This window comes from Parambassis ranga, chromosome 20 (assembly GCF_900634625.1).
Source record: "Parambassis ranga chromosome 20, fParRan2.1, whole genome shotgun sequence".
In the NCBI taxonomy this organism is placed as follows: domain Eukaryota; kingdom Metazoa; phylum Chordata; class Actinopteri; family Ambassidae; genus Parambassis; species Parambassis ranga.
Genome location: NC_041040.1, coordinates 11,644,144 through 11,666,740, shown reverse-complemented (window position 1 = coordinate 11,666,740; position 22,597 = coordinate 11,644,144). Strand labels below are relative to the sequence as shown.

The 22,597-nt window shown below is 43.1% G+C and overlaps 2 protein-coding genes across 4 annotated transcripts; one reads left to right on the top strand and one right to left on the bottom strand.

The window, feature by feature from the left end:
* vill (villin-like) lies at positions 1-10,814 on the top strand. 2 transcript variants are annotated; one of them, XM_028432424.1, is made up of 21 exons: positions 1-181; positions 1,226-1,264; positions 3,763-3,846; positions 3,944-4,018; positions 4,126-4,325; positions 4,630-4,738; positions 5,029-5,139; positions 5,305-5,510; positions 5,607-5,685; positions 5,767-5,865; positions 6,032-6,185; positions 6,274-6,374; positions 6,459-6,596; positions 6,672-6,830; positions 6,918-7,097; positions 7,177-7,322; positions 7,622-7,766; positions 9,002-9,190; positions 9,496-9,561; positions 9,699-9,962; positions 10,391-10,814. In XM_028432424.1, the coding sequence occupies exons 1-21, from the start codon at positions 137-139 to the stop codon at positions 10,502-10,504; spliced, it is 2,703 nt and encodes a 900-aa protein (XP_028288225.1). In that variant the 5' UTR covers positions 1-136; the 3' UTR covers positions 10,505-10,814. The 2 variants fall into 2 exon arrangements, with proteins under 2 accessions (XP_028288225.1, XP_028288226.1); XM_028432425.1 differs by having other exon boundaries at positions 13-181; positions 3,768-3,846.
* A 1-nt stretch (position 10,815) lies between these two features.
* plcd1a (phospholipase C, delta 1a) lies at positions 10,816-21,528 on the bottom strand. 2 transcript variants are annotated; one of them, XM_028432427.1, is made up of 15 exons: positions 21,373-21,528; positions 18,383-18,541; positions 15,496-15,724; positions 15,292-15,421; positions 14,968-15,196; positions 14,689-14,890; positions 14,393-14,537; positions 14,087-14,239; positions 13,260-13,409; positions 12,971-13,127; positions 12,777-12,893; positions 12,516-12,694; positions 11,982-12,117; positions 11,750-11,899; positions 10,816-11,506 (listed from the first exon to the last, which is right to left on the bottom strand). In XM_028432427.1, exons 1-15 carry the CDS (start codon positions 21,401-21,403, stop codon positions 11,415-11,417), a joined length of 2,259 nt encoding a protein of 752 aa, XP_028288228.1. In that variant the 5' UTR covers positions 21,404-21,528; the 3' UTR covers positions 10,816-11,414. The 2 variants fall into 2 exon arrangements, with proteins under 2 accessions (XP_028288228.1, XP_028288227.1); XM_028432426.1 differs by lacking the exon at positions 21,373-21,528 and adding an exon at positions 20,405-20,629.
* Between the last annotated feature and the right edge of the window lie 1,069 nt (positions 21,529-22,597).

Sequence of the window (22,597 nt, the reverse complement as noted above, 5' to 3'; positions counted from 1 at the left end):
GCATTACTGAGCCCATTGTTGAAACACTCAAGAACTGCTGTTTTGCTTCTTGCTCAGGACAGCAGCCTTCGACTCGTCCTTTCAGATATGTGGAAACTGAACTTCACCTTATTGCTGAAGTGATCTCATTTGAACAATGGAGCCGAGGACTGAGTGGAAAAATGGAGGGCCGTGGTCAAAGGTAAGAAAAACCTCAGCCTGTTAACTTGAAGCTGATGAGAAAACTGGGTCTGTTATGTAACGGCTGTGTTCTTCAGGCTCCCTGGCAGGGACTGGTGAACTATATAAGACAAAGACAAGTGTAATAGATGTATCCCTGAACAGAAAACATCAGCGGGGAGCCTGATCTATGATTCATGCGTTGACTTGTAATAAAAGAACTCCAAAGATTGTTCACACTCTTTGAAAGTGTTACAGAGGCCAACAAGGGGAAATGAAAGAGCTTTGATTCCTCAAGTGTTTAAGCAGGCTGGCTTCATGGGAACATTTGCAACTTCTTGAGACTCCATATACAGGATCTGACCTGAAGGTTATCCTTCATTGGAACCCTTTCCTCTGTCTTTATATGATTTACTGTTCAGTCAAGGTTTTATATCCGCACTATATTTAAGATACGTTGTGCGATATATTTTAAACACAATCTGCCACTGCCACCTTCTTCTTTTGGAAAAATCCAGAACCAGAGCTGCAAACCTTCAATGATGTCAAGCAATCTTCCTCAAGAGTCTCTGGAAGAACAGAATGAGAGATTTAGCCTCAGAAAGCCTCTGATTCCTTTCCAATACCACTCAAAGCTCCTTCAGTCCAATTCCCCCATCTGCTAGTTGTAACAGTTGTGAAATGAATAATTGGTGTCAAGTGGTCCCTGTAATGCCCGCCGTGCTGCTGAGGGCTCAGTCAAACATCAACAATCAACTCCGGTTGGCTACTTAAAACACAGTTAAGGAGGCCGAGTGAAGCTGGAGTAGGAGTAGCTTCACTTTCTGGCACATTGTCTTTCCTCTATTCTGATATGTGGGAACAGGGAAGCAGTGAGAGGAGGCGTGTGTCACTCTGTGTACTGTAAATATCACGACAGGAAATTGCAGGTGTGCTCAGACCTGGGTGTGGAGACAAATACATCTACCTCTCCCCGCCACACACTCTCAGGCTGGCACACAGACGGAAGCGGCAGCAGTACTTTATCAATACTTTCATTTCACTAATCTATCTCTGGACCCTGTAGGAGACATCCAGGACTTCACTGCGCCAGACACAGCACAAGGTAAGAGCCAGGCTTTTATTTTGGTAAATCATTTTCAGCCTCTTTTAACAGTTCTTTGACTTTAAATCACTGCGCACAGTAAAAGGAACATCTTTATTGTTGTGTTTGATGCAGAAAAATCTTTAAAACACACCTTTATGTTATGTTTAATTTTATTGTTTTAACTACGGTAAGATCAGTTAATATGACCCGCAGAGACACATATTAGGATGCACTATCTGTGTAGCATTAACAAAGCTCATTGTGTGTGAGTCAAAGGACACCGCAGGTTAATTGATATGGACCCAGTTTTTCCTGTCTCAGTAATGGAAGCAAAGCCCAGTTTTCAATTAGTCTTTTCAACAGATGTTTGTTCAGGTTTTTCCTAAGAGGGATCAGACCACAGAGCAAAATAGAGTCACCACAGGAATCCCCACTGAACAGCTGAACCCAACATTTACACGTATTACTGAGATTTTTCATGTTTATTTTATGACAGATTTCAAATAGATTTTAAATCTGTCTACACAGGGGTACTTTTACTCACAATTTGATATGTGAAAATGAAACCTGTAGGGCGTGTCCTCTCCTTTAGGATTAAGATATAGATATAAGATATAGGTTTAAAGTAGAACAGAAACTGCCTGTAGGTTTATATGTGTTTATTTGATAAAGAGCAAACATAAGAAGGCTCGATTAATCTCCACCTGCAGTGGGCAGATATGTCTTACCTGATACCCCAGTTTAAAATAATACAAATATGTAGATGACCAATAAGAGCAGACTTTCTCTGACATAGTTCAAAGTTCACTGTGGGAGGGTCCAGCTGTTGCCACCTTGGCATTGATTAATGGTTAATCATAATAATTGAGAGAGGAAGACCAAACAAAAAGACAAGTTTAGCAACTTTTCATTTTTCATGGATTTTTCATGCTGGAAGAAATAAGACAAGCTTCCTTTTTATAAATTAAAAATTAAGTTGATCAGTAATCAACCTTGTTCTCTGTGGATTCGTTACACTTATGGGTCAGTGTGTCTATGCTATGTTAAAATAAATTGAATGTAAATCCTTTTAGCATTCACTTTTCCATTTTGGCTACATTTTTAGTCACATTTTGGGCCTTTAATTATAGATCTAATATTATTCCAGTATGACTCTACTCCAAGGTAAATACAGAAGTATTTTGCAACATTTATTTAACTCTCAATCTCGTCTAGTGTTTGTTATGTGTGCGTCACCTCTTTATCCGATTATCTGAGTGCCAGCACCTTGATACTTGTAGTAAAGGGTGTGGTTTCAATCCTGGCAGGGTACAGTGTACCTGATCTATCACACTTCATCTCACTACACCCAGTCCATCAATCACTGCCCAGCAAGAGGTTTTATTCCCACACCTGGAGCGAAGATCAGTGGCAGCGTGCAGTATATGATCCATGAGTTACACCTGGGTTATTTCTCTGGAGAATAACGCTACAGCCACAGATCCTCCAGCTGTTTAACACTCACACCATGCATGGATCCTGCATTTGCTTCCATCATATGTTGCAAACAGCGTAGCATCCCATTGAGCCTGATTTCATACAGCATGGCATCACTACGCGTATGTTCTCAGCTCAGCTGGTGATACAGTGTGTTTGCTTATCAGCGCTGTTGTTTTGGATATCTCAGTCAAGAGGCAGTTAAAGCAGCACTGATTGCAAGACTTGTGTGTTGCTATGGTGCCAAGCTGACACTCATTAGGGGGATTAGAGGTGGCGTGCTGTCAGAGATCCAATCTTTTGAAATGGTTCACTTGTCATTTTAGAGACATCTGTTTCCAGTGAAAAGATAGGATGAATGAGAGGGAAGAGGCCTCAGACATGTAACAGCTTCTGTTTAACTACTTTGGTGCACTTACAGCTAAAAGCATGTGTTTTCTATGTTGCTACTTAAAGTTTGCATGAAATTGCTAGCTAATTTTATATATATACGTATTTTATAGTAATGTTTTCTTTAAAAACAGGAAGTGACACAAAGCAAGTCTGCTCTGATAGGTCAGATATGATGATGTGAACAGGCTCCTCCCAGCGGAACAATAAACAATGAGTTTAGTGCAGATTGAATCATCTTTTTTATTTTTTGAAATCATTTTCCATGAAATAACCAATTTTAATATACTCAGATACATAATTACATTTGATGTGCAGTACTAAGCTAAAGCTAACATATAAAAAAACATCACCTTGTATTTTATGTCTAAACCACAGACAGACAGCATTAAAGGTTTGTTGGGCAACATGGTGAAGCCATAGCAACTAAAGCATTGTGGGAGCCTGTGGAGACCAAAAGGCCATTGTTATTGGGGAGCAATAATAGACTACAGTAACAATCAAACGTATAATTATACTTTATGCAGAAACAAATGTGAATGGGGATATATTATGTTATTGGGATACCTCTCGCTTAGGACCATATTTGATGGAGTGACACAGGATCCAGTGTGTTGTGCATTTATCATAGTTTCTTATGTTTGTTTCAGTTCAGCAGGATGATGAGCGATGACACTCAAGATGCATTTAGAAATGTCAAGCGCAACCCAGGCACACAAATATGGACCATCAACGTGAGTGAGCCGTAACACAAACATCATGCATGCCACATTCGTGTAAGTAAGGTGTGGTGTGTTTAACATTCATGGTGTTGTTGTTTTCTTCATTCAGAACATGCAGATGGTTCCTGTTCCAGCCCAGGGCTTTGGTAACTTCTTTGAAGGAGACTGTTACATCGTTCTACATGTGAGTACAGCACGGACTGATTTCCCATCAGGCTGTACATTCATGAGGCTTTTATAGATGCCTTGATGAGTGTATCCTTATCCTACTTCTGTGTTTTTAATCAACAGATAAGTCAGAACAAGGGCTCGGCCCAATCAGCTGATATTCACTACTGGATAGGAAAAGCCTCCACTCCGGATGAGCAGGGTGCCGCAGCCATCTACGTCACCCAGCTGGACGAGTACCTGGGTGGGAGTCCGGTCCAGCATAGGGAGGTACAGGGCTGCGAGTCACCAAGGTTCAGGAGCTACTTCAAAAATGGCCTGATGTGAGTCAAATAAGGAGCCTCACACACAGTCATGCTGTAATCCCCCTGAAACATGGCTTACACCACTAATCCCTCTGTATGAAATGATTATGACACAGCTTGTTTTTATGAGGCCTAGCAAAGAAAGGAAAACACCATTTTCTCTCATTAACCTCCAACCTGTAATTGTGCTTTTGTTTGATGGTGACAGGTAAATGTCAAACATCCCTCTCAGTCCTTTCTCTCTTTTTCTCTGCTTTAAGTGTCTTTGAGCATCAGATTTTATTGCACTTGAACTTTGATATGTACACTGATCTCTCCGCAGCTACAAGAAGGGTGGGGTGGCCTCTGGTTTTGACCATGTTGACACAAACGTTTACAACGTCCTGCGTTTGCTGCACGTCAAAGGGAGGAAGGACGTCACAGCAATGGAGGTATGCAGAGTGGAATATTAGAAAGGCTGAGACGGGCCTGCAGAGCGCCTCCCACTGCTGCTATCACAGGCTTCACACAGTCACACTCGTAAGGGGTGCTGGAGCTCCCCCCTAAACAAATTATACTAGCACTCAGAGTAGGTGGTAATTGCTCGAGAAGTGCTATGACTGTGTTGTGTTTAATATATATATATATATATATATATATATATATATATATATATATATATATACAGTATACTGTTGAGCAAAGGGGCATGATGTGTTGTTTGTCCACTGTGTGTGTGCAGGTGGAGGTGTCATGGAGCAGCTTTAACAATGGAGATATATTTCTTCTGGATATGGGGAAAACCATCGTGCAGTGGAACGGCCCCAAGAGCAACAGGAGAGAGAAGCTCAAGGTGATCTTAAAAAAATCAGGGTATCATTTGTGTCCTTAAATGGCGCAGATCACACCCTGAATCTACTTTTCACACTCCTACTCACTTAGTGTATGTGACCACAGAAATCCTTTGGAGCAGTAATACTCACATGGACTTGTTTCTTCTTCTCTCCCCTCCTCTCAGGCGGTCTTGTTGGCTCAGGACATTCGCGACAGGGAGAGAGGAGGTCGAGCTCAGATTGGCGTCGTGGAAGGAGCAGAAGAACGGGATTCACCAGACCTGATGAAAGTCATGACAGCGGTGCTGGGACCGAGGCCTGCGCAGCTAAAAGACGCAACCCCTGATGACGTACCAGAGCAGGTGCTGAGCAACAGTGTCAGACTCTACCAGTAAGGACACCATACTGATCGATTATGTTTTTTGTAACAACACTGTGGACATATTTATGCCTATAGTACAAAATGTTTTATTGTTTCTCCCTGAAGTGTTTTTGAAAACAGTGGGAATCTGGTAGTGCAAGAAGTGGCCACACAGCCTCTAACACAGGATCTGCTGCGCTCCTCAGTAAGTTTGTTCTTTAGACGTGTGCAGTAGACACTGTTAATGAAGGAAAAACCTTCATTGTTCATTGTACTTTTTTGTCAGGATTGTTACATCGCGGACAACAAAGGCTCGAGTGTGATGGTGTGGAAAGGTAAACAGGCGTCCAAGGAGGAGCGGCGAGAGGCTCTGAACAGGGCGGTGGTGAGTGCACAGAATGATGACAGTCCTTCCTTCTTTATCTATACAATGATATTACAACTTGTTTTACAGGAAGTGATGTTATAATACACTATAAACCATAAAGGACCCAACATCGAACAGCGGTACACCCCTTTACTAGCATTTACCCTTTAATCTCCTTTACCAGGGCTATATTAAAGCCAAGAACTATCCACCCAGCACCAGTGTGGAGGTGATGACTGAGGGAGGAGAGTCAGCAATGTTCAAGCACTTGTTCAAATCCTGGAGAGAGAAAGGTCAAACCCAGGGCATGGGAAACACCTACAACGTCGGAAAGATAGGTAACATCCACAGCAGCGTTTATTTTAAATTTGGACTGAGGAGATTTCTCTGTGACGACCTTGAACTGTGTCCTGGGGCTTCATACAGCTAAGGTTGACCAAGTGAAGTTTGATGTGATGGAACTCCACGCACGTCCTGAAGTGGCAGCGCAGCAGCGCATGGTGGATGATGCTTCTGGAGATGTTAAGGTTAAGAAACACACATGTAACTCCAGTGTCTTTGAATGAAGTGAGAAAGAAAAAAACTGATTTCTTTGAATTGTCTCATGTCAGGTGTGGCGCATTGAGAACCTGGAACTGGCCGAGGTAAACCCAAGTACGTATGGGCGCTTTTATGGAGGAGACTGCTACCTGGTGCTGTACACATATCAGAGATCGAACCAGCAGCAGTACATTCTCTACATGTGGCAGGTCAGTCACTCTTTGTCTTTCTCCACCTCTGACAGAACTTGTATTAACACAGTTTTGATGTCTGTTTTATGTCAGGGCCTTCATGCCACAAAGGATGAGATCACAGCGTGCGCCTACCAGGCTGTCAACATAGATAACAAATACAATGGAGCTCCAGTCCAGGTCAGAGTGGTCATGGGAAAGGAGCCTCGCCATTTCCTGGCTATTTTCAAAGGCAAACTCATCATCTTTGAGGTGTGATTTATTTTTTTTTTGTCTTCCTAGAGTAGAGATGGGCACATGCAGAAAAAGCATGATTTCTTTGTTTGTGTCTGTCTACAGGGAGGCAAAGGTCGACCCGGCGTGGTTAACCCCGACACCGGTGCCAAGCTCTTCCAGGTGAGGGGGACAACAGAGTTCAACACTAAAGCCACTGAAGTGCTGGCCAGGGGCTCTTCTCTCAACACCAATGACGTGTTCTTGTTGAAGACTAACCAACTATGCTACCTGTGGTACGGAAAGGTGAGTTAACCTGCTGTTGACTGGCTGTAGAAGCTTTCATATCAGGAGTCAAAATGTGCATGTGTGTGTTTGTTTCCAGGGCTGCAGCGGGGATGAGAGGGTGATGGCGAGAACAGTGGCTGATGTGCTGTCCAGGCAGGACAAGCAGGTGGTGATGGAGGGCCAGGAGCCAGCGGAATTCTGGGTAGCTTTGGGTGGAAAGGCCCCCTATGCCAGTGACAAGAGGTAAACAACGCTCAGTTCTGCAGCCAGATGATTTAATGATGGGCAAGTCTCTGCTGTTGTATATAACAGCAGATAAATCCCTTTGCTAATAACCATATCAAGGACTTTGGAATCCATCTAAAAGGCGTTCTGACCATATTCTGAGCCATTAATAAGCTTAAATTTAAATCTGCGTGGATTATTTTTATATCAAGGTCAGTGGAATTTGCCCAATGTCATCTGATGCCAATAAAAATACGCAACCTCCTCCCCAGCAGATTACACAGTTGTTATGATGATAAAAAAAATGTTTATCTCAGACTGCATAGGGAGGAGCTGCCTCACAGTCCCCGGCTGTTCGAGTGCTCCAATCAGACGGGTCAGTTTAAGATGACAGAGGTGGATGACTTTGCCCAGAGCGACCTGGATGAAGAGGATGTCATGCTGCTGGACACTTGGGAGGAGGTGAGAAGAGCTGAAATCATTGCAGTGTGGATTTCAGAAATATACATCCTCTGTATGGGCCTCCTGTCTGGTGGATAATAAAACATACATAAACATAAATAAAACACACTATGTCTTGCATGATAATAACTTTAGGAGCTGGTGTGTGGCTTTTGTTACCTGTAGACAAAGGCTGTAGCTTCTACAACACAGTTTTCATGGCTAAAACATATTGCAATAACAATACTACTCAAAACCTTTCATTGTATTGATTGTGTGAAAAGTGTTGCCAGCACTGAACCACGTGTGTGTGCGCGCATGCGCTGTGCTTCACGGCGGTACAAATGAACAGAGCAGCGGTGGTGGTGGGACAGAGGCAGAGCTGGAGGAGCTGTCGACCAGAGAGAAGTGGTGTCATGATGGTTAACAGCTGTCTTTATCAGTCCAGACTTTGTGCCACAGACTCTGTGCACGTTGGCTCCAGTGAGGGCGACTTTATCAAGGAGAAACAGAGAGAGAGGTACCACACTGATAAATAAGAGCAGAGGAACTGCTGGTCTTACAGACGTTTAGTGTGTGTGTGAGCTGATGGTTCTTAAGTTGATCTTCTCTCTCTGTTTAGCCACATTTAGAGGATTCACTCTGAATGTTAGTTGTGGCCAATTTAAATTGAAACTGCAGGGATTATCTGCCACATTTGTTATCCTGCTAACTCTGACTTCCGGCTCAACAGACCTTGCTAACCTGATAATCTAGTAAACTTTGGTGTAATGTGCTGTGGTTGAATCTGCAGGATGGTGGAGGTGAGGGTGGGTGACTCCTACAAACTTTATTCAAAAGTTGCTAGATCTCCATCCGTATTAGCCTCACACGGTCTCAGTGCTAGTAGCTAGCTAGCTAAAACGAAAGAGAAGCTAGTTGGCGTCTTTTTCTTCTCTCCCTCCCACCACGACATAGCAGAAGGGTTAAAATGGATGTAACAGCTTGGTATTTTCAAGTGTGCCGATATTAACATGTATGCATTTGTCAAAGACTATTAACAACAAGAGTTGCTAGCTGTTCTCCCATGCTGACTAGCTAACTGTCTATGTGGCTGCACATTCACACGTGATGATTTGTTAATTTATTACTGTAGAAGGAAGTAACATTTATATAAGGTTCATATATTTTTGTGAAAACAATACATAAGCAATAAACCTAACAAGTAAAAGTGAAATTCTGATTTCTTTAATATGAGTGTCTCTCATTCTCCTCAGCTCTTCTTGTGGGTTGGAAACTTCGCCAACCAGTATGAGACCAAAGAGGCCTGGAACAGCGCACAGGAGTACCTGAGGACCCACCCAGCAGGCCGGGACCCCGACACACCCATCGTCTCTGTCAAACAGGGACAGGAGCCCCCCACCTTCACTGGCTGGTTCAATGCATGGGATCCTCACAAGTGGAGCGTGAGTTTAACACTGTCTCTTTGATCTTCGTGGGAGTCACAAGAGAAAAATATTATTAATAGACTAACACAACATGATCAAGGCATTACAGAATTTCCATTACATCAATATGCCTATCCACTTATTATGGAAAAGAGCTGCAAAATATCCCAAATACTATGAATAAGTCTTGTGTAGATGAATCATTCCTGAAATTAGGCGGAACACACGGCCACATGTGGATGATTTAATGGATTGTTTGAAGATTAAAAAGACTCTGCATGCGCACTAATATTCAATCCTGGTTCACTTGATCTTCTCAACAGGGAGGCAACTCCTATGAGGAGATGAAAAACAAGCTGAGTGATGCAGCTCTCTCACAGGTCACTGTAGTAAGTGATTGACACTAATCCTAATGCTAATTCACCACTAATGTACTAACTACTGACATCTAATCATGTCACTAATCTGCAAGTCTTCATATTTCTATGAACGTAAAAAAAGTGTCAACGCTCTGCCGAATATGCAGGACCTGAGCAACACTAACTTCAATAAGGGGCCGGTTGTGGTGATGGATGGGGGTGGATACAGAGCTCCAGGAGGCCCCATGAGCTCCCCTCCAGTCTATAGGGTCCACAAGGGTGACCTGTCTCCCAGACCCTCCACTCTCACCAGCCCTGCCACATATCCATCCTCACCTTTTGGTGACACTGAGAAGTATTTGGCCCCCGAGGTGCTTGTCAACAAGTCTCCCAGTGAGCTGCCGCATGGTGTGGACCCCGTCCAGAGAGAGGTGGGTGTAGAATTATGGTATTTTAGTGTAATATAGTGCACTGTCTGTACAGAGGAGAGTCAGTGTTGGTCTGCTGTGGCAGGGATCAGACAGCTGTAGTTGTACAATCAGCACACCTGAGAGTTCTTCACTTGCAAAGCAGCACTAATGGCTGCAGGGAGACAGAAACCAACCACAAAAGACCCCAAATAGACCCAAAATGAATACAATGAGAGACATTGACAAAAATGGATTTCAGACATAATTTGTACAAAGAGTAAAATGACTAAAGAAGACAAAAGCAGCAACATAGACAAGACTACAAGAACATTTCAAAGAGAGTAACTACAACAGAAAAGACAATATGTCTGTGTATGGGGATGATAGTAATACCATGGTGTGTCCAGCAGAGGTCAGGCTGACTGTTTTCCTCTGTGCTCTGACTGCAGGACTACCTGTCTGACCTGGATTTTGAGAACCTGCTTGGCACAAGTCGCTCTGATTTCCAGCGGCTGCCAAAATGGCGACAGAATGACTTGAAAAAAAAAGCAGGACTTTTCTGAGAAGAGCTTGTCGATGGATTTATGCAGAAATGCACGGTTTCACTTCAATACTGCCAAATATATTTCTGTAACATTTCAACCATTTTCAGAAGCTAGGAGTGCTTTATCTGAATAAACTGACATGTGATTTAAAAAAAAAAAAAGCTTATTGACACAATTATGCTGAAAATCTCACGACAGGGACACTTTTATTCAAGATTATTTTTATTTATCTGTATTTATCAGCGGTGCATGCTGATTGATATTGGTTGAAATCATGTTCTTCTCATTTCACTTCTACACAATAAATAAACACACACAGAAAAACTTCCTTTGGGGATTTGGACTGTTTTTATTTGAGTGCAAATGCAGATAAGTGACAGGACATGGTGAAGGCACTGAGTCACAGCAAAACTGCTGCTGAGTATGATAGAAAAATATTAGAATCTGTTAAGACAGCATGCTTGATTAGGTAATGTATGTGTTTGCATTATGATGAACAGACAGCACACTGACACTTTTGCCTTTTTGAGTTGACAAAATGTGTTTCTTTTGGTAATATACATTAGACACCTGTCTATTAAAACTAATAAAATATATTTTAATGCCTTTTCTTGTCAGATAGAGAAGGAAAAAACACATTAATTACTACACCCTTACTTCTATATGGCAAATATAGATTAATGACTCTCTTTAAATATTTTCCCACACCTCTCATTCACCCCTCTCTCATTCACGCTTTGTCACACTACATCTGGCTGTTAAAAAAACAACTAAAAGTACATAATAACAGAAGGTGTCGCAGACAACCAGCTGTTGAAGATGCTTTTTAAAAACATCCAAAGAGTTTTTGTTACTAGGCTTTAAAACAGGACCATTACAAAATGCTGCTGATGACGTGAAGGTTTTTTTTTTCCACTAAAGTTAGAGCCTACTGGGCGTCCATGAGCATGAGGTGCACAAAGAGTCCAGCAGAGCAGATGACGGCTCCTCTTTTGGTGAGAAGCGGGACGTGGCGATATCCTGGAAAAAAGGAAGTTTTCATTTTTAGCTGTGTCAGCAAAGTCTGAAGATGGGAAACATAATACAAGTCATGTGATTCACTTCAGTGAGGTCGGTCAAAGAAAACAAAGCTGTTAAACCTCCAAAGAACAATCAGTTTTATTAGTCAGTGAGTAGTTTAATACTCTGACACTTTTGCTGTCATCTGTCTTTGAAGAGTGCTTTCCTCTACTTTTGTTCTTCACGCTGTTGGGACATTCTTACCGTTCTGTATGCTGGTCAGTGGTAGACAGTAATGCCCGACAAGATCATTCTGGGATGCTGTGTCATAGTCCTCCACCACAAATCGTACCATGGCCAGTTCAGGGACATTTATGTCAAACTGGAATTTCTCATTCCACATTGGGTTGAAGCCTGCGGGGAGAGATCACTGTTCAGATGGAGGTGTATGGGTTTTGTATGTATGTACACAGAGCTGAATGTGCGTGATGCTCACCATTGTTTAGAATGTACCGTGTCTCCTTGCTGGCATTGTCCGCTGGGACGCCGTAGATTTCCACTCTCACCAGAGGGTCAACAATGGACTTCTCTTTGTCCTTGTTGATTTTGGGTAGCTGCTGAGCTGAGATCACCTAATGTATTTAGAGACACCATGCACACACCCGTTATGCTTACATAAGTACAAAAGAGAGATGAGTCACTGCTGTGTGTGTCACACTACTCCTGGTGCTTTGACCAAAGGGCACATTTAAGTAGCCAGTTACTGCAGACTCTGGTCGTGTCTTTTTGCACCCAGCTGAGAATTGTCTATCACCCATTCAATGCCCTGCACCTTCACCTTAGGAATTCAGATGTTACCCTGTATAAAACTACTTGTTTAAAAGATTGTTGTTCGGGCGAGAACAGAAAATAGCATTGTTAGCTACAAACACCTGGATAAATATTTCTGCTATGTTACATACAGCTACATGTAGAAAGCATTGTCGAGACTTTGTTTCAAAGAACTCCACACTTTGGCTTAAAGTCCCACCATGATATGAAAGGTCTTCCTCTTCAGCCATGGCCCTTGCGTGAGAGAGATGGGATCAAACTGGGAGGAAAGGCTTCTCTGAAATTCCGGTTTCAGGATGTAGCCACAAAAACCATTCGGTAGAAAGCGTCCCTGGTTTAGGTGCATCTCCTTATGTGGAGTTTGGAAGTTCAGCGCCACTAAAGACCAAATCAGAGAAGCAGGGGTGAAAACGTTGCTCTGTATTTTGATAACTGAAGTTCTGCATGTAGCTGGGCTTACCAATCTGGCAGCCAACGTTCCACATGGGCACAGGGTTATAGTTGGAGGAGTCCGTTCTGGAGCCAGCGGGGTAGATCCTGCTGAGTTTATCCATGTTGTGGTGGATGAAGGCCGTACCTGCATAGAAGACATTTATACACTGAAGCTGGTTTGGCTCTTACATGTGAGTCCGGTCACTGGTGTGCAGTGTGTACCTGAAGTCTCAGCCAGGTTGAAGGCTTTACTCTCCTTGAAGGATGACATGTCATAGAAGGCCTGGTTTTCTTTGGCGTGTTCAAAGCCACTAAAATGGACACTCTTACAGTAGATGACGAGGTCTGAGAGCTCTTTGGCGAGTTTTATCTTTGATTTCTGAAAGAAGACACAACAAACATGACACCTGAACCTAATGCATATATATATATATATATATATATATATATATATATATATATATATATATATTCTTTTAAATGTCATATAAGTGAAAGACGTCCAGCACACCTTTGACTTTGGTTTTTGGCCATTTTCCTTACAGTCTGCAGCTTCATCCTCCTCAGACACCGTGTCTGCTTCTAAGGTGTTGTTATTGGTGAAGGATGTATCAAGTTTGTTCAGTCGTTTCCCCTTAATGAGGAACTTGCCCCTCAATTCCTGTCACAACAATAGGCAAAATATGTTCAGTCATGTTTTGTTGTGCAATTTCTAAAACTGCAGTTATATGACACCTCAGTGCAGGAAAACAAAAAGCAGGCGTTGTGATCACACCCTCTCCACAGCCAATCAGAGGGAGGAACACATCCTGTAATACATAATTAAAATTTAATTCCAGACTGTCCAGGCTGCAAGCATTCATCCCTCATCTTCCCTCATTTATTTCAGCATTGTGGTACAAACACTACAGCCAGCTCAGACTTCTTAGAGAATTCCATGTTTTTTGTTCTCTTTGTAATGTTTATCTCTGCTTTTAGTCCCTCTACAGCAACCAATATGTAGCATTTATTGTGTTTTGATGGGCCAGAGATCCATCAAAACACAGAGAACTCAGTGTTGTGAAACTGTTTTATAGGGTTTGAATGGTCATTCTACAGAGCATGTGCAGTTTTTATGACCGTTGAAGTTGCAGTTGTTGGCTGGCTGTCTGTTCATTTAGATGCTTTGCTTAATCCTGTTGGCTTTCTTTTCCCAACAACCATGCTAAAAGTAAGCAGGAAAGTGAAGAATCTGGCAGAGTGGTTAAATAACTTAAGAGGTGGACAGTGAAGGTGTGGTCTTCCTCTGGTGCTTATATATGATATGTAATATTTGTGTTCAGATTACAAGCTGCATACCTCAGGTGAGGGGAATTTGGTGGGCATGGTGTTCCCCAAAGGCTTTGTGACCAAAGCATCACCCAGGATGGAGATCAAATAATGAGCCATGAGCTTCTGCTGTTCCACTGAACAGTGGTTTTCCAGGGACAGGATCACTGGGTAGTCAGACGTCTAGAACACAAAGGAAACAATGTGAAGGTGAGGCCCAGCGGCTTTCCTGTTCTTATTGTGTGAGCTCAAATTCAGAGTTGGAAACTGAACGCAGTCACCAGCATTAGCAGGCTGACACATTCAGTCCCACAGGTGAGAAAATATCTCACGTACTTTGAAGGCGTAGTCTTTGATGGCTTGGATGACGTCTCTGAAGAGCACTTTGGATGTGAGGGTGTAGCCGTGATAAATGACAGGCTCCCCGTTAGCCCCGTCCCAACAGTCCAGCTCCACACAGCGACAGCTCTTCATCAGCGCTCTGCAGGAAAAAAAAAGAGAAACATCTGTATCCTCTGCCGAACGCACCACAGAGACCTTCCTAAGTAACATTTTAAACGGAGAAGGATGGTGTCACTTTTGGTTCCTGAGCCGTAGCTCACATAGACCGGAAATGATGTATAAATAGTTACTTTATGTATGCTTCTGTGCTGCTGGGCCCTTTGAGCTGGTCTTCCATCAGGTATGTGTTGTGTGAGGAGGATATGTAGTAATGGTTGAGGGGCTGATTCATGTCCTGATACACATTTTTGTGGGCTGGGTGGAAGATGGATCCCTCCTCGTTATGCAGGTACATCAGGAAGCCATCTTTGGTCATGTGCTTCTTCTGCTTTGCTGTTAGAATGGAGGAAACATGATGTCTATGTGACCCAAACATCGAGACCACAGATCCCGTTTGCCATTTGCTCTACCTGTTTCATCCACCTCGTATTTATCTATCAGCTTGTGAGCATCATCCACAGTCACAGACTCCCTCTGCTCATTCAGCAGGAAGTTCAGCAGGTCTCTGGAGCTCATCTGACCCTCTGTTTGAGCATATTTCCCATAAATGACATCTATCTCCTCGCGGTGTGTCAGCAGGTCGTAGAAGTGTTTGATCTCTGAGCCTTCCAGGGTACCTGAGTTGGACGTGTCACATTTCTGTGAAACAAGATGAGAAGTTCAGTTAGCCTGACACAAAGGTAAAGAAGTGAAGAGTTGGACAGTGTAATATGAATTTTCTGAGAGGGACTCACCTTAAAAATCTCCTCTGCGTAGGCGTCGTTAACTTCGACATTGATATCTCTCAGGAAGTGCTTTAGCTCCTTCAGGGTCATCATGTTGTCCTTGTTCTTGTCTGCTTTCCGCATGCAGTTGATGATCCAGCTGGCATTTAGATGTAAGGATTTAAACACATGCATGCACACACTGTTACCTTTTGGCATCTTTGTTAAGGATACTGTTCACTCTCCTGCTGCCGGTTGAGGTTGCTAATGCTATTGATGATCTTCTCCAGACCCTTGACCCACTGGTCGGCCTCCTCCTTAGAGGGGGCCATCAGGTCCAGGTTTTTCTTGCGGTCTTTGAAGATGATGGAGAAGCATTGGTCTTCCTCGCCGGGCTCAGTGTGTTTTTTAAGCCCTTCAGACTGACGGCCTTTGCGCACAGATTCGATGTTATCAATAGAAACTGTTTGGAGAGAGGAGGAGAAGCTGTGTTTTAGACATTCAGAAATCACCTGCAGTCTCTTTGAACCCATAACGCAGGACAGTCTGGAGTGTTTATTACTGTAGACAACTGAAAAGGTTTCTTCCAGTTATCACAGGTCAAGTCAGTATCTTGTGGCAGCAGACTTTGTGTCCCAGAGGTTATGATGTTAACCATCTTATCAGCAGGAAGCCTTTTGTTACTGTGTGGTAGCCTTCTTCTGGTGCTACAGTAAAAACCCTTAATCTGCTAAGCAGCAGCCTTCGAGCGCACATAACGGTGAGGTCCTTTTTATGAACCCAAGAAACTGACTGTAAAGACCAGCTGTGCCACAAAGCAGTAACAATCAATGATCAGGACCAGCCTCACTTTAATGCACATCAGCTGTTTGCTCCCAGATTTGATATTTGCTAACATACTGAAAAAAATACCTAAAACACATTTCTAATAAAACATCTGAGGTGAGAAGTAAGTCATGGAGTTGATGATTAATATTTTATCAGAGGTAGCAAATCACACTGATATGGTCACTAACTAGTTAGCTTGGGTTTCATGAAACCAAAACAATGAGTTGAAAGGTCCTATACCGCTCAACACATCAGCACTGGCTGCTCTTTTCAGACTTCACTGGCTGCTTGGGACAGATGTCCTTTTTCCTAAGTCCAGCTCCCGAACGCAGAATCTTATTTGTTGGAAGCATTTGTTGTTATCTGCTAAACACTTGGATCTCTTGGCAACTCAAACACATTCCATGAGGATTTGATTACTGCACTTTACAACACTTTGATGCAATCTGCCCCTCACGCGATCTCCTCTCTCACACCCTAGCATCGCACAGGCAGCACTCATAAAACACTACAATCAATATGCTGGTCTGTAAATATTTATCAACCACACAAAGACAGCACACACTGCAGGTCTCTGGACACGCAGTCTGTTTTAACCCATACATCAGGGGCTGGCTCTATTGTTGAGCAGCTTAATGTACGGAAGAGCATTCACAGCTCCACATGATGTCATCACGCTAAATGGCAACAACCGCCCTCCAAACAAAACACATAAAGACTACAGGCTTAGGTACAGCTGGGCTACAATCACAGTGCTTCTACCCTTTACATCCCAAGAGCCCGATGAAGAGCACCGATTGTTCCTCTGAGAATCAGAAAGTCTTTTGGGCTGGATGGATCTAAAGGTCAGACCAGCTGAATAGAAAAACACAGTGCTGAGGGGGCGGTGTGGTGAAACACACCCAGGCTGGCCTCAGCTGACTGCTGGATGAAGGAAATACCTTGAAAGCGCTCAGCAGAAGGAGGAGTGTTTGTTTAATCAGCGCATGCACATTATCTCCAACAAAACAGGCCAAAATCAGAGGTGCATTTGGACCAGTTTCAGAGAATCCCATCTGGAGACCACAATGTCCAAGTCTTGTCATCCGTGTCACGCAGGCATTGCTTGAATACCACATGAAATTTTGCACAAAGAGAGTATTGTGTCGGCCCAACAAAGTTCATGCTGCCTCCAAAAACTCTTGCTTAGCCTAACAGACAGCAGTTAGATGATCATCCTGAGGTAAATAGTCAGTCAGGGGTATTGAACTCAAGCGGGCGGTGATGTATGTAAAACCTGCTGATTTATCCTCTCAGATTCATTTGAATAATAAAACCACGCATACTGTTTAGTCAAATTCTGGTTTGATAAGTAGGATTATGGTCAGGTGAAATTATAACGACCTTCATCTCTGTTACAAAAAACTGTCTGACAGCACAATGAGTGTTGAGGTAGCCTCTGACCTCTGCCTCCAATGACCCTGACTGTGTATATAAATGGAGTGTGAGAGTAAGTGTGGGAAAGATCAACACTTGGCTCATAAAGAAGTGCACTCTGTTTCAGTTATTTAAATAAATCCTGTCAATAATAAAGAACTAGGTGTGTATGTAATATCATGTACTTCTGTTGTACTTATGTGTGCACATACAAACACAATGCTTTCAACAAGCTGTAGATGTGGAGCAGTATTAGCATGTGTAATGCAGCCTGTTGGCTTTTGATGAATCTTATCCAAAAACAAAAGTGGTTAAAAACGATACATGCTGTCCTCCCATACCCTCGACCAAAACTACTTCCAGCTGATTGGTGATTGTGGCTTGTGAAGCCCACAGGAAGGCAATAAAACATGCAGCTTATTTCCGTAAACAAGGAAATGCCTGTGAATCTGAGTCCATCTATGGTAGTGGTAAAAACTGCTTTTATAAGGGAATATGTTTGGCTCAGGTCAGAGGTTATCATCTCTAGTAGGAGCAGCTGTCCCTAAGCTGAAGGCATAAGAGTCATCAGTGAACTAGAAATATAACCTCTGACACACACATATACAGTCAGGATTCACAGTTTCCAGGCTGTGACCACACCACAGTATCTGTGTGAGTTGTTTCCATTCCTCTGCCACCCCTCACATATCCTGCACTGGATTTGCGGGGAGTGTTAGTGCTGTAAGAAAAGACGCTTTTGTTCAGATCTCAAAGGACAGCTATAAGTTGACAGAATAATAGCAGGTCATTGAGGCCATGAGGTGTGGTACTTCTCATGTTTTTTGTGCATTCTGTAAACCAGATCTGATCTCACACAGGACTAGCTTGCACTCACAAGTTGGGTTTTTGTTGAATGTTTTGTTGGAGTCGTGCCACAGCGTCTTGCAGTCCTCCTGCAGTTTGTAGAAGCGGTGCTTCTTCCAGGAGTTTGAACGAATTTTCACCAGGTTGCTGCCAGCCAGCAGGAACTTCAGATCTTCATCTCCCTCCAGACCTGAAGGAAGGCGCATAAAAGGGAAAGTTAGACGAGTTTTACCATGTCAGATAAACTGACTCACATCAACAATGTCCTGGAACTATGATAGTTTATCTGTCAATAGGAGGTGCCAAATCAGCTGGCAGCTATCACCCTGGAGCTTTAATGTTGATCTGGAAGAAGACAACTCCTGATTCTTGATTTTCCCATGTGTGACATGCTGTCATGGGTCTTGTCAAAGCTCCCCTGTGTGGTGACTGGCCTTCTGTGGTGGATGTCATCTTCCCAGCCCCCATGCCACAACTTCACCATGATGTTTGAAGGAGAAATCTTCACCCTCTTTGACGTGGATATTATTTATAAACTGAGTTTAGCTATCACCATGTAATCGTTTCCAATGTGTGTGTAAATGATGGGGAGTGTATTCAGTCTGAGCGTATTCAGGCTTGTCCGAGAGCTTCTGTTTGCAGCACTACCTGCTCGTCTGCGTTCCACTGCAGGGTGAACAGTACAGAGTGCTGATTGCTGATTATGGCTTCAAAGGGTGTGTGACAAGATTTAAGTCATTTCTGAAGTAAGTTTACTTTTCACCAGTGCATGTAATGCACACTATGAAGCAATAATACACGCAGCATTGACAACAACAGCATTTGTTTTCCATCCGTGCAGATGTTTGTGGGTGGGACTGCACTTTGATACCACAACCCCACACCCAGCAGCTTTAAATGCTCATTAACTGTGATACATGAGAAAGAATAAGTAATGTCCTAAAGGGCATCTGAGGAGAAATACATTGCGTGGGTGTGTGAGGGCTGTAGGCAGGATCACAACATTACTGACATATTTTTTCCCTCAGATTTCACCACAAGCTCACAGAGGTTGTTTATGAGCCTGTCTCTGACAGACAGGGCGGGGACTGGACAAAAGCAGCTGAAGAGCTGCAACGCCGCCTCAGCTCAGGTTTTCTGTCTTCAGGGCTTATACCACCATCAGATTAACTTCTATTTGTGAAGGCCATTCCCATGTGGTGCACGTTACCACAGAAAGGAGGTTTGCGTGTGTTTAGTTACCGCAAATCTACTCCTGATTTGTAACACTATGCCAAATCATTATTGTGAGTCATGGTTTTTGTCAGAGCAGTCTCGGTCTCAGATGCAACAACAGAAGGAAAAACCTTCTTCTCACCCTACGAGACAAGCCTGGGCAGGAAGACAGCAGAAATTAAAGAGAAATAGGAGGGTTAACTCTCTCAAGCTGAGACAGAGCGAGTGGCAGGAACTTGTAAAATGAGTTCCAGGTTTAAAAAAAAAAAAACAGGTTTTAATGCTATTTAACCACACAGGTACACAAGTATAGAGGTGCTTACAGTATAAATACTTCCATTTTCAACACCTTTACACTTCTTTTAACAAGGAAGTACTGAGGCATCTTGCATGCAGTTGTACTTTTCCAGGCACACAGAACTGTCCAAATTCAACCCAAATGGACCTCAAGTCAATAGAAAACTGCACTCCTCTTATGTCAAGAGACAAAACGAGACAGAGGTGTCCCACAGAGGATTTCCCCTCAGCTCATCAAGCTTTTCTGAGGTTCTACCACCCTCCTGTGTTTGTCCCCTCACACACAGATCGTAGGTCTCATCGTGGCAGAAAAGTAACAAATTCATCGCTCCAGGCAACGAGGAAGCCTCCACTGACCGTCTGTCACGCACGGTGTCAACATACATTTACTGCGTGTGTGTGTCAGGACGGATCTTTACTCAAATCCAGGTTATCCAAACATGTATGCGCGCACCCTTGCGTGTGTATGTTGGCAAAACTAACCGCGCGCACCCTTCAGTGTAATAAGCGCTGGCACGTTTGCACCTTTTGGAGGACTCACCTAAGCGTTTTCCGTTCTCCTGCGCAACTTTGCTCATCTTCTCCTGGAAAGCCCGCTCCTCTGACTGCGTCCTTTTCGGACGTTTGTGTAAGCAAGACATCTTTAAAAGTAACTTTTTAACTACTGTTAAAAAACAAACAAACAAACAAACACTGTCGTTTTACTTGTGTTCGTTGTAGAAGACAAGCTCACACCACGTAGTTTCCCCCTACACCTCACGGGGCGGGTCTAAACTCATTTACTGCCCGGTTATAGCCGCTGTATGCTCTGCACCGGCGTCTGCTCGGCTGTGCGCAATGGAGAAAAAGTTTTTAACTTATTGTTAAATTCAAGTTCAACAACTCATGATTTAAACCCGTCACTCACAACATGACACTCATCACAGATCTCACTGTTATTATGAGTATTCTGTTGTGTAAAGTGTAAAAAAATCACACGACGGTACAAATATCTTTTCCAGTTTTCCCCGATAAACACTTTATCACCGAACACATTACAAGATGTTCAGTGCTCGCAAAAACAACGACAAATAGCGCCACCTAATGGAAAAATACAACCTGACTACAAAAATTTTAAGTGTGTTGGATGTAAATAAAATGAAATGCCCACAATCATCTTTTACAGTCTCACAGATCATCATCAACCAGCACAGACATCCCTGTGCTTCTTAGAAATAGAGTGAAACATGAGATCCCTCTTTATGGAACATGATATTATCCTGGCAACACAAACATGTCACCAAACAAAGCTGCTCACCCTGAATACCTGCATCATAAATCAAAAGACATTAAAATAAGGAAGTATTTCTCTGGCGCCACAAACCCCAACATTAAGTTGTATTTCTGAACTGATGTTAAAGCTTGTGTGTGTGTGTGTTATTTCACACATACACTCACATGCAGGACACGCACAGGGGAGATGCGCGCGCCGGTACATGTAATTAGACACTAAATCTGTGCGCAACTCACCAAGATTCCCGAATGTGCCATTTAGCTCCATTCTGCTTCCAGTCTCAATAAATAATCACCATGCGCCTCTTCTCATTCACTGCTCCGATAATAAACCTTCAAGTCTGACCTCCAACTAGCGTCCCCCCCTGTACGAGCTGACCCGCACAGTGCGCAGTTATTGCCAACCCATCATGTTCTTCTGTCACTTGAGTCCACACCCACAGCCGCACCACCGGTCCGACAAGTATGTGTCTGTCTGCTCTGATTACTTTTATTCAGCCCCCTCCCAGGCAAAGGAGAGCTACACCTATGGAAGGAATTCTACCAACACAGCTCAAAAACAAACACTTGCATAAGATGCATGTGTAAGCTGCATTGATGCTTTTTGATTTATAAATATATATGTGTGGGTTTATGTTGCAATTTTCACCCTAGGTGTGATTGGATTAATGTGGGGTGCTGCCCTGGTCTGGCACAGACATGTTCAGCTCTGCCTCTTCACTCTCCATGGCTGCCATCACTTATCACACTGCCTCTGTGCAGCTAAAAGAGACTTTCAGCACATTTTCTCAGATGAGTGTTGATTTAAATACAGAAAGATGCACAAGGTGTTGGCTAAAAAGAGCAGGTAGAAGAAACCTAAACACACAGGGCAGATGTTGGTTTGTCATGATGCACAGGCAGTCGCTTGACATGCTTTTAAAAAAACATATTTTTGACATATTTGTCACTGACTGCTGTTCATTGGACCCTGACAGAACCGTCTTTGTGCCTCTTGTCTGCCAGCTTCTGTCCTGTGAACTCGTGTGCTTTGGGCAAGTCTTGTGAAAACCCATTTAGTCTGGTGAACCACGAGGAGGTACAAAGTGAGCTCAACAATTGCTCCTTTGAGAATCAAACTTGAGCGCAGTGCTGATCAACACTGTGTTTCTGGGTGTCCTTTGTATTCTGGCCTCCACAGCAGAAGTTATTTTAGTTAACACAGCTTATACTACATCATTCACTACATAGGTTTTTTTGTGTTTGTTTATACAGGAACTCTGCTTTCATTTTTGCATGACAGCAGCAGCTGAAACCACCGTTTGCGTTTGTATTTTTAGAACAGCCAACTATTTTTCCTGGTAGCTTCACGGAAAAAAACAATGTGTGTATAATAGGGACAACACCACACCTCAGAGGTGACAATACAGCATGCAGGTGTGATTGTTCAAACATGCTGTAGTGAGTCTGGTGCAGATAGTTC